The 13,854-nt window shown below is 43.4% G+C and overlaps 1 protein-coding gene across 10 annotated transcripts in view; it reads right to left on the bottom strand.

Moving 5' to 3' along the window:
- Positions 1-13,854, bottom strand: part of PRR5 (proline rich 5) — a 94,740-nt gene that overhangs the window by 19,311 nt on the left and 61,575 nt on the right. For all 10 annotated transcript variants that reach the window (XM_052789870.1, XM_052789878.1, XM_052789869.1 and 7 more), the window contains 2 exons: positions 13,042-13,133; positions 10,691-10,831 (listed from right to left, as the gene is read on the bottom strand). In XM_052789870.1, the coding sequence (XP_052645830.1) occupies positions 10,691-10,831; positions 13,042-13,133 (233 nt within the window). The remainder of the gene's footprint in view (positions 1-10,690; positions 10,832-13,041; positions 13,134-13,854) is intronic.

Genomic DNA, 13,854 nt, shown 5'->3' with positions numbered 1-13,854 from the left:
TGTTCTCTTCAACTAAACAAGGAAACCACAAGAAAGGCTCATGAGTGATACAGGAGGAATGAGGGATGTATTTTTTTTCTTGGAGCCCAACACGTAACCTACAACAAGAGGACAAGAAGGACCACATTGCCCTTAGTCTCTAGAGGACATCTAGACCACTAAGGCCAACGATGTATTATTTGTCATAAAATTACTTCTAGTATGTTTGCTTCCTTGTTTCCTTCTGCTCCCCATTTGTCTGACCAGATATACCTACCGTCTCTTGCATCAGGCTGCACGATCTTTAGTGCAGAGACCGTATTTTAATTGTGTTTATACAGTGCCCAGTGCACGAAGGCCCATCTACCCATGCTAGCAAGTAAGGAGGCTCGGAGATACATGGTGGCTGGGAATAGAAGCAGCTGACAGCTCTTAGCTGCTCAAGAAGAAATTTAATTGGTTTCATGCAAGACCCACTCCGAGTACAACAGCTGTATTTTGCAAAACACCTTTCTGACTGATTTCAGCCATGCTCAACGACAGCTTTTTCTCTTGCCAGCATCTGCTTGATTGCAGCATGCTTGCTTTTTGCATTTGGATCACAGAGCACTAAAGCACAATCCCCTGCCTACTGACTTCAAACCAGAAGCCTCTGGATCCGTTTTGAAGCTCACATGAGTCAGGAGTGGTTCCCTCCCCTCCCTGCACCCCTGGCTTGCCCCACCACAGCTCCCACCCTTTCTGATGGACGGTCGCTTCTCAGCAAAACCATGCCGCCACGACCAGATGGTTCACTCACAGCAAAGCTGTAACGTACCAGGGATGCTCAGCACAACTGCCCACACGCCTGACTCGTAGGCATGACCTGCCACATCATTGTCACCTTGCGCTGCAGAATTCTTGCCGCAACCACCCAGTAGCTCACTGGGAACGGGAGAGGGCTCCCAAGAAATAACTGTTTAAATCAAATAACATAATCTGAATCCTGCTCTGTCACATGATTAACTGTCTACCTTTTAATTGCTTCTAATAATTGGGTAGTGCCAAGTTAATGAATTTCACAGTACGTGTCCTGTATCACTGTGCCACATAGCTGCTTCTTCTGCAGGCACAGCAGAGCTAAGGGTAAGACTGTGAAATTACTGGTAGAAGACGATTAACCCTGTCCACTCACCATGGGAGAAAGAATGCCTCCGAGAGACTCATTCAATCACTCACCTATCTTTTGCAGATTGCAATGCACAGCCTTTTTATTTTTGAAAGAAATACACCACAAAGCAGTTACCCTCTGCACAAGTCCCCATGCCACTAGCCTGGTACACACTGTCCTTGTGGGCTGCTGGTTCTGGCACTAGCAACCACAGACCAGGAGAGGAAAGGCTTGGGGAGGGTGCTTAGGTGGCACTGCAGATGAGGAATTTCCATACCTTGCACAACTCTTTTCCTTCTCAGTGCACCTTCTGGGGAGAAGGCGGAGGCTAGGACATATTATATAATTTGTTTTAATCACCCTGTCGGCTTAAATGGAAACACATCTTCCCATTATAATAAAATTCTATAGCATAGACACAGAAACAGGCAAACACCAAAACCCCAGGAGAAATCACTCCTGATGGAAAGCGAACAGCTGCCAGAGTTACTTCCAAACAATTCATAGAGGAAACGATTCATTTCGCTCCTCTCTAATTATAGGGGACTCTTCTACAAAGTTGCCATTCACATCCGTGTGAGCAAACCACTCTGTGCCTGCTGCTGGGGGACACCTCCTTTCTAGAGCAAGCAGTGCTGGCCGTGCCCTCGTGTCTCCCCAAGCCAGATGGGCAGCTGGCTGCCTGCCAGAGAGCGCAACCAACTCCAGCTGCCTACAGGGCAAACAGAGCTTCACAGCATCTGCATTTCCACTAGCTGCCACCCAGGTCCCCATAACTCGCTCAGGTCACCGCTGCCTCTGGGAGGACTCAGTATTTCAGGCATTCCTGAGAGATGCTCGTCACGACCATCTAACAGCCCGTGGCGCAGGCAGCTCCCCGCATTGTGTGTCCTGGCACTCTGCAACCGGCTGCTACCAGGTCTTGACCCAGTTTATGGGTGTAATTGAAGACAGGAGGGGGAAACTGAGACCAGAGAAAGAGCTGCCTGCAAGGATGAGCTTCCAGCTGTCCTCCATGCGACTAAAATGCTGCCAGCTACTTCGCTCTCTGCCTTCCTCCCTTCTGCCCTGTGGGAAAACAAGATGGGGTCAGGGGAAGAAAAGAGTCAGAAGGCAATGTATGGGAAGGTAAAAGGTGATGAAGCAGCCAGCAAGATGATGGGAGAAGCTGTGCTACCAGCAAGCACCAGTGTTCAAAATCCAGCAAGGACTGTGGAGCCCCGTGTCTGCCGCAGGAAAGGCTCAAGCAGCAGGAGAACAGGCACGTGGGCTGCCTCTGAAATCTCCTGGTGGGAAGCTTGTCTGCCAGCCCCGTGCTCAGCCAGAAAGCTTTAGGCAGTGAGGAGGCAGGGGCATGGTGGCACCCGCACAGAGTGCTATCCAAGCAGCTCTGCACCCAGCTGCAGCTCAGTACAGATCTAACTGGAAACCGATGTTGACTCATCTCCGAAAACCATGGGGAAGCCCAGGTGTGCAACACTACGAAACAACCCTGCACAGTCTTTCTGTTGGAAATTACTTTTGCTGTTCTTCCCGTGAGCAGGGCCAGGCGAATCCCAGCAGGCCAGAACAGGAGGTGCTGCACCAGCGACCCCGACCAGCATCGGCTGACCTTCTACCTGCGTGGACACAACTCAGTCATGAGAGCAAACAGTCCTCCCCTTTTGTGCTGGCTGCCACCACGGCCATAGCTGGTACGTACCACCCACGGTGCCGGGTCCCGGGTCTGCGGTCAGCCGTAACAGCCGAGAAGTGACTGCCACCTCTTGGGGACCCCCCCTGTAGTGCCCTGGGCAATTCAACAGCCACAATTCCTTCATGGCTTTGTCTACCTGGGGATAGTCAGGAAAATGGGATTATATTCACTAAATTAAGAACAGAAAGCTGTTTAGATAAATTGTGCGTAAGCCTCTGATGTAGAATTGAAGTGTCATTAATTTAACTCCCCAGCCTTCCTACCCCTTTAATTCTCAGAATGAGTGTCCATACAGAGTTTTAATGGGGTTTAATTAATCTTCTTTAAAAGGCAGCTTAGATTAACTTTCTTATGTTCCCCCTGTAGACAACCCATGAATTACAGTATTGAAGCACCCTGCCTCAAAGGATTCTTGCACCGTGGGAATGTTTATTGCTCAGTTTTTCAACAGTCAAAATTTCAGCGCTATCTTTTATGCCAGTGTCCTGGTTTCAGCTGGGATAGAGTTAACTGTCTTCCTAGTAGCTGGTACAGTGCTATGTTTTGAGTTCAGTATGCAAAGACTGTTGATAACACTGATGTTTTCAGTTGTTGCTCAGTAGTGTTTAGACTAAAGTCAAGGATTTTTCAGCTTCTGGTGCCCAGCCAGCGAGAAAGCTGGAGGGGCACAAGAAGTTGGCACAGGACACAGCCAGGGCACCTGACCCAAACTGGCCAACGGGGTATTCCATACCATGGGACGTCCCGTTTAGTATAGGAACTGGGAAGGGGGGCGGGGGAATCGCCGCTCGGGGACTGGCTGGGTGTCGATCGGCGGGTGGTGAGCAATTGCACTGCGCATCATTTGTACATTCCAATCCTTTCATTACTGCTGTTGTCATTTTATTAGTGTTATCATCATCATTATTAGTTTCTTCTTTTCTGTTCTATTAAACCGTTCTTATCTCAACCCACGGGTTTTGCTTCTTTTCCCGATTTTCTCCCCCATCCCACTGGGTGGGGGGGGAGTGAGTGAGCGGCTGCGTGGTGTTTAGTTGCTGGCTGGGGTTAAACCACAACAGCCAGTTTTAGTCTACCGGCCCAAATGGGTCCACAAAAGACATTTGTACAAACTAATGCAATTATTTAAAACCTTCTCCCTTTTACTCGATAAAATTACAGGGTCTACAGGGACATTCTAATTCAAGTTAAGAATGATTTTACTGATTTAACTCTATTTTGTTAAGGATTAAGGATTTGCCTACCAATGAACTTGTACTGGTTTTAATACGCCAGTTTCATTAATGGAGGCAAACTCCAGGAGACAGACATATATTTTAGTAAGGACAACCTGGTTTAGTTGAGGTTAAACACTTATCTAACTGAATTGAGCTGAAACAACTCACACTTAGGCTGCACAAATAAATTATTGTGGGCTAAGGTAGTCTCAGGTGCCATAGGCAGCAGCTATGCCGTAACTCCATGCACGCCCACTCTAACCCCAAGGCAAGTGTTGAGTAATTTGAAGGACAAGTAAGCACTTCTCACCTACCACAGTGCAAGACGGCAAATGGGCAGTAACTGCAGAGTTACCTGATGGACAGTAACAGCATAACTCAGGGCAGTCTAGACAACTGCTGTGGCATTTGACCAACTCCATCTGAAGCCATACGTTTGGTTAACTAACTGGTATCCTTCACAGAAGTGACATTTTACTTAACGCAAGGTACTCTTAAAATGCACTATGAACGTGCACCCAAAGGGAGTTTGCACAATGCAAACTGCCTTCTAAAACAATTGTGTTTAACTGGTATGGACAAGGTTATGGTCATGTTCCCCTGAACATTGACTTTCTGTTAAGAGGAGGGACAAGACGCACATTTGAATTACTACACCACGGTGTTCATGAGACACCTTTATATATAATAAAGCAAAGCAACTATATTTTATGTTGCTTTCCTGTTTATCTGCTGCTTAAGATGACAGAAGTGGCAACATGTACTGTTGTCAAATATGTTCAGAGCTAGTTTTGATGAGTACTCGATTTCCAAATGAAATCTCTTCTTTTCATATGGCAATGGACTTCCATTGGCCTTAATTACAAAGAGGGTCCACGTGAGCACAGATATTCTAAGATTCATGGTACAGAAACGCTGGCTGCACTGGAGTTACTATTGAAAAAGTGCCCTGTCAGTCAGGCTTACAGATTGGTTAAGAGCAACCACGCTCGCTCCCCCTATCTCTGCCCCTAAAGAAAACATACTTGTGGTGAGCCATGAAATAAGTGCCAGCCGGAAACAGAGCTAAAAACATTATAGAGGGAAAATGCCTCTGATGTGGTTTCCTCCTTAACTATAAGCCTACAGCTCGTAAATGGAAAACGGATAGCCACCGACTGTCACGGACTCATGTCCTTACCACTTACACCAAGGTCCCCAACTATGGCAGGGGAATTGCTCGACTGACATGCAAGCAACCGAAGGCAGTACTTTGGTTAGTACAAATAGTGTATTTAGCACTCCCACCTGGCACCATCAGCCGACCAAAGTGTCAGCACGACTGTAATGTACATTTAGACCTTTCTGGTTCTCCTGTATTGCACTCAGGCTACTGCTGCTGTCACTTTTTTGAACTCTCTGATCAGTTCCCAGCTTCTTGTCTCATAGTCATTAACACAGCACATCCCAACCTGCTTGAGTCAATACCCCAAGATGTAGAGGAAATAGTTCCAGCGTTTTTGCTGCTTCCATGCAGAAATGATTCCCAGCACCAGAAAACTAGCACAATAATAAAAACCAAATGAGGAAATTCAAAATCAAGTATGACAAATACTCCTCACTAGCAAAAAGGTCAAGATTTTCTTTCAAAAGGTCTTTTTCCTACAACAAATGAATGCTATGCCTTGTTAAAATCATGGCAATACAAATTCATTCCAGGATAACAAACCTCTGTCAATGTCATTACAGCAAACTGCACTTGCTGATAGAGACAACAAATAAGACAGAGTAAGACAGAGGACATTGCTTAGAAGTGAGCGTTGTTTCTACAAAATACTCTAAGGTGTAAATCTTGAGGCCCAGATTCTCAGTTTTGTGTATGTCAACACAAAGCAATGGAGAACTCTTCCCTTTGTGTCAGGCAGTGTCCCAGCTGTAAGATTTCTTACCTGACTCCTTACATGCCTATGGGGCTGATGCAAATGATGGACAAGCCAGCCTTTCACCAGGAAGGAAGAAAACACATTTATGCACAACCCAGGGGAAGCACAAGTTTTTGATATGGTGATTTATATTTAAATAGGGTCTACAATGCATTTATTTATTGGCTTCTACTTTTTGTGTCTTATAAATCAGGAATTCAGAAAAAGGTAAAGAGAAATTAAAAACATTTTGAAACCTCACACCCACACCACTTTGTTCAACCTATGCTTCAGGTCTAAGAGACTTAGTAAGACAACTTCTCAAAAGCAACCAACAAATTTGAAGAACTATGGCCATGAAGAATTGACCCCAGTTGACACACATTGTAGTGTTACAGCTAATCTGTTGTTCCACAAGCAGGACCCTAAAGTCTTCCGATAGCAAAGGGTATTTTGTTTTTAACCACTATGCTGTCTTTGGTTTGCTATGTGGCTGCTGAGCTGGAAAAACAGCACACTCTGCATTTTGCTTTCAGCTCTTGCAGTGTGCTTTTCCACCCCTTTAAAGTGCAAGGAGCTGAACCTACATTTAGGAACTTTCCAGAGATAACAAATAGGTCACACTGGGCAGTTTTATGTATTTATTTTGTCTTCCTTTACAGAGAAAGACAACGGGCAAGGGAATTCAAGTGAAGCTCAGAGAAGCCAAAAAGGAAACCACAGGTTTTATTTTTCTTTTCAGAGCTTATGTTTAGTGAGGCCTCATCTCTCGGCACGAGAGATACTGTGGTGTTCTTCTAAGGTTTTTAAATACCTCAGGTCACCCAGAGAGATTCTGTGAACTCAAATAATCCTGATGTTAACTGAAAGATGCAGACAAACACTTTTTAATGCTTCTCTTCCAACTTTCTCAGACCTCAGGAGACATACCTGGAGATAAGATGTTCCAGTTTCAGTGGCAAAGGTCATCTTTGACAACACGCTTTGGGAAATAAGTCAGATTGTTTATCCTCTGGTGGTAGTTTTGCTCTCTTTGGTTCACAGAGCATAAAGGAGAAAATTCTTTTCTAATCTCTCCTTCTGTTTATCCCTCTCCCTCCAGCTTCCTAATTCCACCCAAAAAGAAAGGTCATCAAGGTGAGACTGACAACTCAGTATAGTTACATGAGCTCCTGTGCATCGCTCTGTGCTCAAAAGCAGTTTTAGTTCTTTTACTTCCCTCAGTCACAACTCTGCTCTTGAAGGCCCTGCAACTTAAACAGGAGCATCCTGGAGGCGCTTCAGCTTATGTTCCTATATGCAGCCACAAAGGATTAACATTTCAGTTTGTGCTTTGTAACTGGGTCAGGCTATGCTGGCAACCAAAAGTTTGAGTGGTATAAGGCCCTTCTTCCAAGCCATGATAAAACTCCCACTGACTTCACCAGCACAGAACTATCACTTCTTCCCCCACTTCTGGGGGACTGCTGCTTTCCTGATAGATTGCTGGTTTGTAATTAGACCAGGTTATAGCACTGGTGAGAAGTGGCTCTACTGGATTGGAGAACCCAAGTCTAATAATTAACTCAAGGACTAATTTCTGATCCTTTAAATGGAGGGTATCCTGCAACAAAGCTTCAGATATACGATCTGTTATTACAATACTGTAAACAGCTTTATCCCAGAAATGGAGGTGGTTCTTTCCTTCAAAAAAGGACTGCATAGAGAAGATACAAGATTTTCCTTCCCCTCATTATTTTTTTTTTTAGTCTTTGATGCCTTAAACACAAAGCAATTTAGGTATGCGGCTCTCCGGGGAAATTGTGAGGTATGTGTCAGGTTGGTGACCCCTTCTGTCCCAGCGTATATCCTCTATCATGTCACTGTATGTCAGAGGACTGGTGTGGGTGCTGTATCACATGCTAGGTTATTAAATGCATGGCTGGTAGGCATACTTCCAGCAAACAGTCTACTGTGGACAGGAAAAAAGATTTGATGCAAAGAAGGAAAAACAATCACCTGAACAATGAAGTAAGGGGTGCAACTTCACTTCAGGCCCTTTTATTCAGGAGCTCTTTGGCAGGGACTGTTTTATTCTCCTTGCCAGAGCATGGCCAGCTGAGCAAGCAAGAAATGTGTGCAACTTGCAATAAGTCAGTAACTTCACAGAGGTCAATGAAATCACTCACATGTTGAAGCCAATGAAGCTAACCCAAGCTCAGGTAAAATGCGTGCTTACTAAGCTTTGCTGAATCAGCACCTACCTCCTGAATAAAGTCCAAGGATTGCTGCAGCTTCCCTTTCCCTCCATAAGGAAAAAGTGTCTTCTCCTGACAAACTGACAGAGCTCTTCCCCTACACCATGACGAACTAAAACATGAGCAATACCAGATGCACCCTGCATTAGTTACCAAATCTCTGCCGCTTTAATCCAGTCTAACAGGACAGACTGGTGCATGTCAGCATAGGCCTTTGTCAACCTGTGACCTTCAGCTGACTTTACAGCTGCTGTCCCGAAGAACATGACCTACTCCTTAATTAGATAACACAGCTGCACAAGGCTGTCAAGGACAGAAACAGGGAACCTTAGCACCAAGCACCACTTGGTCCAGGGCTGACATCACTAGACTCATCATCTAGCCATGAGAGTCTGGCTCCAGTGTCACCGAGTTTGTTATGGAAGAGATATCCATGGTAGACAGAAATAGGGATTAGACAATGTTCACACCAAGACATTGTCTCTCACTTTGGGAAATCCATGCACACAAGTCCACCATGTTCTCTTTGGACAGCTGAATTGTTATCTCTCCTCCAGCCCTATTCACATGTTGATTTGATCTAAGTCAAGGAAATTCTATTATTACGCCATAAATGTATAAAATTTGCTTTTGTTTAATGTGACATTTGAGTTTGGGAAAAAGCCTTTGCTCTGAAATCCAATTATTGACTAACTCTGCTAAGCATGTAAATAGTTCATTCCCAGATTTTCTTCTGACCTTTTCCTGTAATTTCCATTAGATTTTAAACCACAGGTTTGGCAGAGCTATTGCCAAGAAAGGACTTTTCACCATCCCCACCATACAACCATAGGTAATGTATTCAGAAATAAACACCCAGGGGCAAACTCCCTCTCACTTCGTAATTGATTTCCATTGACAGCTCTGCAATGAGAATGGATTTGGCCTTTTACCGAAACAGGCATCCACCTTGTTAACACTTCTGGTTGTTGAAGAAAGCAGATTTACAAAGAAACTGTTTCTTGTAGCACTAATCCTGGCAAATGACTCTACATCACCTCCTATGAACTTTCTAAATCAGGAAGTTATTCAGTTTCCAGCTCACCACTGAATTCATTCAAAGCTGGATCCTGCCCATAGCCAACACAGACTCTCTAAAGAAGAAACCACAAAAAAGCTAGCAGATCTGTTAGCAATGACACTGCTGAAGCCTGGTTTAGAATAGACAGTTTACCTTGCATCTAAGGGATGAGGCCTGATAGACAACCTTCCCGTGATGAAGATTTTTGCGATGGTACTCTGTCATGTGGAGTCTCTGGTGTCTATTAACACAGCTGGGTTCACAGTTCAATTATGTGAATTCTTTGATGTCTCATTATGCAGTTAAGCCATGCTCCAATTTTTCCCTGAGGCTCCTCTCCTCTCTCCAGACACTAACTTCCATGAAACTCCTAGGAATCTTAGTATCTCCAGTATTGCTGTCATTGTGCCACAATCTGCCAGCAGTTTCAAGAAGCATTTGGTAAGATGGAGGATAGGGAGAAGGCAGACAAGGGGCAAGCAAGCAGTCCTATTGCGCAGGTACCTTTTTCTGAGAAAACTAGGTTAAACACACCATTATACACTCCAACAAATGTACAGTGCGATAGCAGTGGTGAAATACCATTTCTTGACCCAGCAGAGAGAATCTTACTCCTTGCTCCATCTTCATCACTGGCCTTTAGATTATCCTGCTCTTTAAAACAATTTCAGACACAGAACTAATTCATACGGTGACAAAGAACAAAGAAACATTTTACGTGTGAGAAACTATATCCTTTTGTTTGCTGTAAATCTATTTGTTTATAAAAAAAAAAATCACCAGCCAGGAAAATCTCAACTTCCTCACCCCCTAAGAATCCACTCCTGGCTCTCTCCCTGCCTCATTCCCCTTCTCCTCGACACAAGCTCATGCTTTTCTTTAATTAAGCAAAAAAAACCTTGAACTTGCCCTTTGGCTGGAATTCCTCTTTTTGTTTCACCTCACTCCTACTAAAAAAAGCCAAAACTAACACTGAAGGCAAATACCAGTATCTGGTCTTAATGGTTTTGTATCAACAGCTTTGATAGAATTTGGTTCCAGTGACCAAATATGACCATGATTCAACCATAAATTGCATACTCACTTTATTGCCTACTCCAGATGCGAAGCTTCACATCCAGAACTGCTAATGCAGCAACATGCAGAATTTAATGGAAGTCACGTTATTACCACACACACTGGTCTGCTTGCAAAACTTCGTATTGCAAGGCCTACAGTTTTAAAATGAGTCTTTACTCTCAGACCCTCTGGATCTTAAGGCATGAAATCTGAACCTCTAAAGCCTCTACTTTTAGATATTAGGACCACATTTAATTGCACAGACACTCTGGCATTCTAGGTAAGAAGTTTTCAATGAATGAGCAAAATCAGAGACTGCTTAAGAAGACTTCAGCAATATAGTACAGAAAGACAGATAAAGAAAACAGCCTGAGAAAAGTAATCAATTTACCTGGAGTATTAATAGCATCTGAATAATAGAAGGTGGAACTCTGGCTCTGGAACGTGATAATGCATCTTCCAATTTAATGTTGAGGGTAATTATATTCCTAAAGTGCAGAAGAGCCAGCTGCCGAACTGAGGGCTCCTTCCCCTTAGAAACAGAAACAAAGCAAGATGGATTATGAGCAGTGTGAAAATGAGTTTCAAAATCCTCTGTCAAAATTCCTTCCTTCACTTCTCAGGGATTACAAGAATGGTAAACCTGAATGAAAAGCAAAGGAAACAACAAAGGACACAGAGCAGCCTATAAGTCTGCACAGTGAATTTGATTTGGCAGTAACAAGCGCTGCAGACTCTGAGTGAGTCTGACTGTGTTTGAAGATGATGAAGGGGTGGGATGGGGGGAATCATACCTGAGCGCAGGATACATATGTATATTTTGTACTTTAATGGTAATGAAACGTATCATATTTAAAAAAAAAAAAAGCAGGGTTGAAAAAGGGTTGAATTTTCATTATTTCACAAGACTTTGAGTACTGGCTGGGTACTGTCTTTGAATTATGGTGGGAATCCTGACTCAGCCCACCTGTGGATCCTCCTTTTCTCCACAGTTTGGGAGACTTCACTATAAGGCAGGAGCAGAATTGCAGTTTCATATTGTATTTTCAAAAGACATCTTTTTGCAGTTCAAGAATACCTTCTTATTGAAGAAAATCTCATCTTTAGAATACAATGCTAGCTCTGCCTGCAGAGATTAACACCGCTTGCCTTATGAGGAGTTGCAAAGCTGTTCCTGTTTCTGGCATCAGGGTTTTTTCCCTGGGTATGTATGGCTGTACATATATATTCTTGCCTGCAGTTATGAGTGCTGCCAGCCAAATACTAACATTTCTGGAAGATCTGTTATTCAGCTGATATTGATTTATCTTAGTTGGGAATAAAGAAGCCTGACCTGACCTGACCCAACCCAACCATTCCTTTTCACTTTGTTAATTATTTATACTGAAGTAAAAAAGGCCCCCAAACTGCTTCAATTGCTAATGAACAGAATTTACAAGAGCACATAAGCACCAGCTGGGCTTTTGGAAGTAACCTCAGAACAAGAGACACCTAGATCTATTTGAAATTACATGGAGCTTGGGGCTCTTACCCCCCCTCTAGGTTCCTTTGAAAATTCAAGCAATTATTTGCATCTGAAAGGTGAGGAGAGTTGTGTTGCTAAATTATTTTCAAAGGCCTCAGGAACACAACAATGAAAAGGTGGATTTGGTGCAATTTTCAAAAACTTCTGAGTGAGTTCTAATTTAGTCAAGTGCTTTGTAAAATGAGGTTGAGAGCCTACCTATATCTCTATGTGCCCAAATGCCTTGGATTTAAATTATGTGGCACTTGAAAAATCTCCCATTGTGTTCTAATAGGTTTTTGGTACCATCTTATTTCTATTGTTTTAAAGTTTCTACTGGTAAGACAGAAGTCAATGGGTGAAATAGCCCTGTATGTTTTTAGAGGTCTTCTCTTTCAGAATCAAAGTCTGTGTAAAGTTGCAGCTTTTCCACTGAATTCAGATTTCATGCCTGTAATTATCTGCAGATGTAAATAGTAATATTGTTAACATTTGGACAATCATTTTAGGCGTGAAGTCCACTCGGAAAAATGGGAGACGGTTTCAAAGTTTCCCCAAATATGTTCAGGCACCAAGCTCCCACTAAAATTTATAGGCATCTAGAAGCAAGTCCAGAAGGTCACTTATACCTATCTGGTACAGATTTCCTTGGGACTTAAGTGATAAACAACACTCTGTGGCCATCACGAAATTAGAAGATTGAGCCTTCATCCAAATCAGATCAAGTACCTGTTGTGGATTTAAAATTACTGGAGTCAAATTCTATGTTCATGTAAACTGGTCTAACTTCACTATTGTTGTCCACTTATAGCAGCATAGAATTTGATCTCAGAAATACAATTCCTTTTCAAAAGTGGAGATACTTCTGAGACAAATTCACATTGCAGAGAAGGAAATGCAAATATTTAAGTCAACACAGCTCCACTTATTTCGCTGTGTGCATATTTCAGTTTATCATTCATAACCTTTTTTGACTTTTAGTGTGAGTTGGCAGAAGGAGTAACCATCCTCACTGCACTCCGCTTTTGTTTTCAAAGTCCCCCTTCATCTTTTTCACCCAAGCACTTCAAACTCATTTCTGTAAGTAACTTATTTGCATGACATGACTATACAGAACAGCTGCACTGGGAGGTTGGCCCAAGGAAAGAGAGTTAAGGATTGCATCAATCTGTTGATGAACCAGTAAAGTTGCTTTTTCAAGTTTTTCAAGATTCTATAGTAACAGAGTAATTTTTCACCTGCACAGGATAGAAAATAGCCTGAAGCATGGGCAGGACATCACTGAAGAAAAAATCCCAGGTTTCAGCTAAGGTATCCAGTAGTTTCTGCCCTGCAAAAACACACAAAAAAGCAGTGAACCGTTTAGGTTGTAATCAGCTAACTCCAAAGACTAAAACATGCAGGAAACAATGTGAATCTGCTATTATACACAAAGATGAATCATGTACCAGCTACTATTAGCAGTATGGAATTAGTATTCCTTTCAGTGTATCAGATCATTCAGTATTTGTGTCTTTTCAGGTGACACATCTAATGTTCTTAGTAAACTCAGAGACTTTGTGGTTAAAGCTTACTCAGAAAAAAACCCGTGAAGAACAGAGTAATGGCCCCGGTTACCTCCTCCTCTTCTTGCAGTAATACCTACTGGACAAGACTGTGGAGGAGAGCAGCAGGAGGAGGACACAGCAGGTTAAACGTGGAAGCATTCCTGCAGAGAAATCTCCCCCACCATGCTCCTCTCTGCCTTCCAAGCTGCAAGGCAGCAGAGCAACCCGCGCTCTGTGGAGATGCTCCACAAAGTGTCCCCTCAAATCGATCCCCCTGAGCTTCCCTCTATCTCCACTTACATAGAAAATCTCACCCAAGATCTATGGAAAAAGACAATGGTGTTGCAGCTCTGTTTTTTACTGTAATTTTCAAAGGATGCAGTCAAATCCTGCTATGATGCGAGTTACCCATGGTCCTCACAGCAAGGCCACCTCCTTGTCCATTCCCTAGCTCCAGCCACCGGGAAGCTCCCCAGTGGAGACTGGAGAAGCTCTGGCCAGGTT

This window comes from Harpia harpyja, chromosome 6 (genome assembly GCF_026419915.1).
Source record: "Harpia harpyja isolate bHarHar1 chromosome 6, bHarHar1 primary haplotype, whole genome shotgun sequence".
NCBI classification, from domain to species: domain Eukaryota; kingdom Metazoa; phylum Chordata; class Aves; order Accipitriformes; family Accipitridae; genus Harpia; species Harpia harpyja.
The sequence above is the reverse complement of the archived record's forward strand: the minus strand, read 5'-3'. Positions and strand labels throughout refer to the sequence as shown.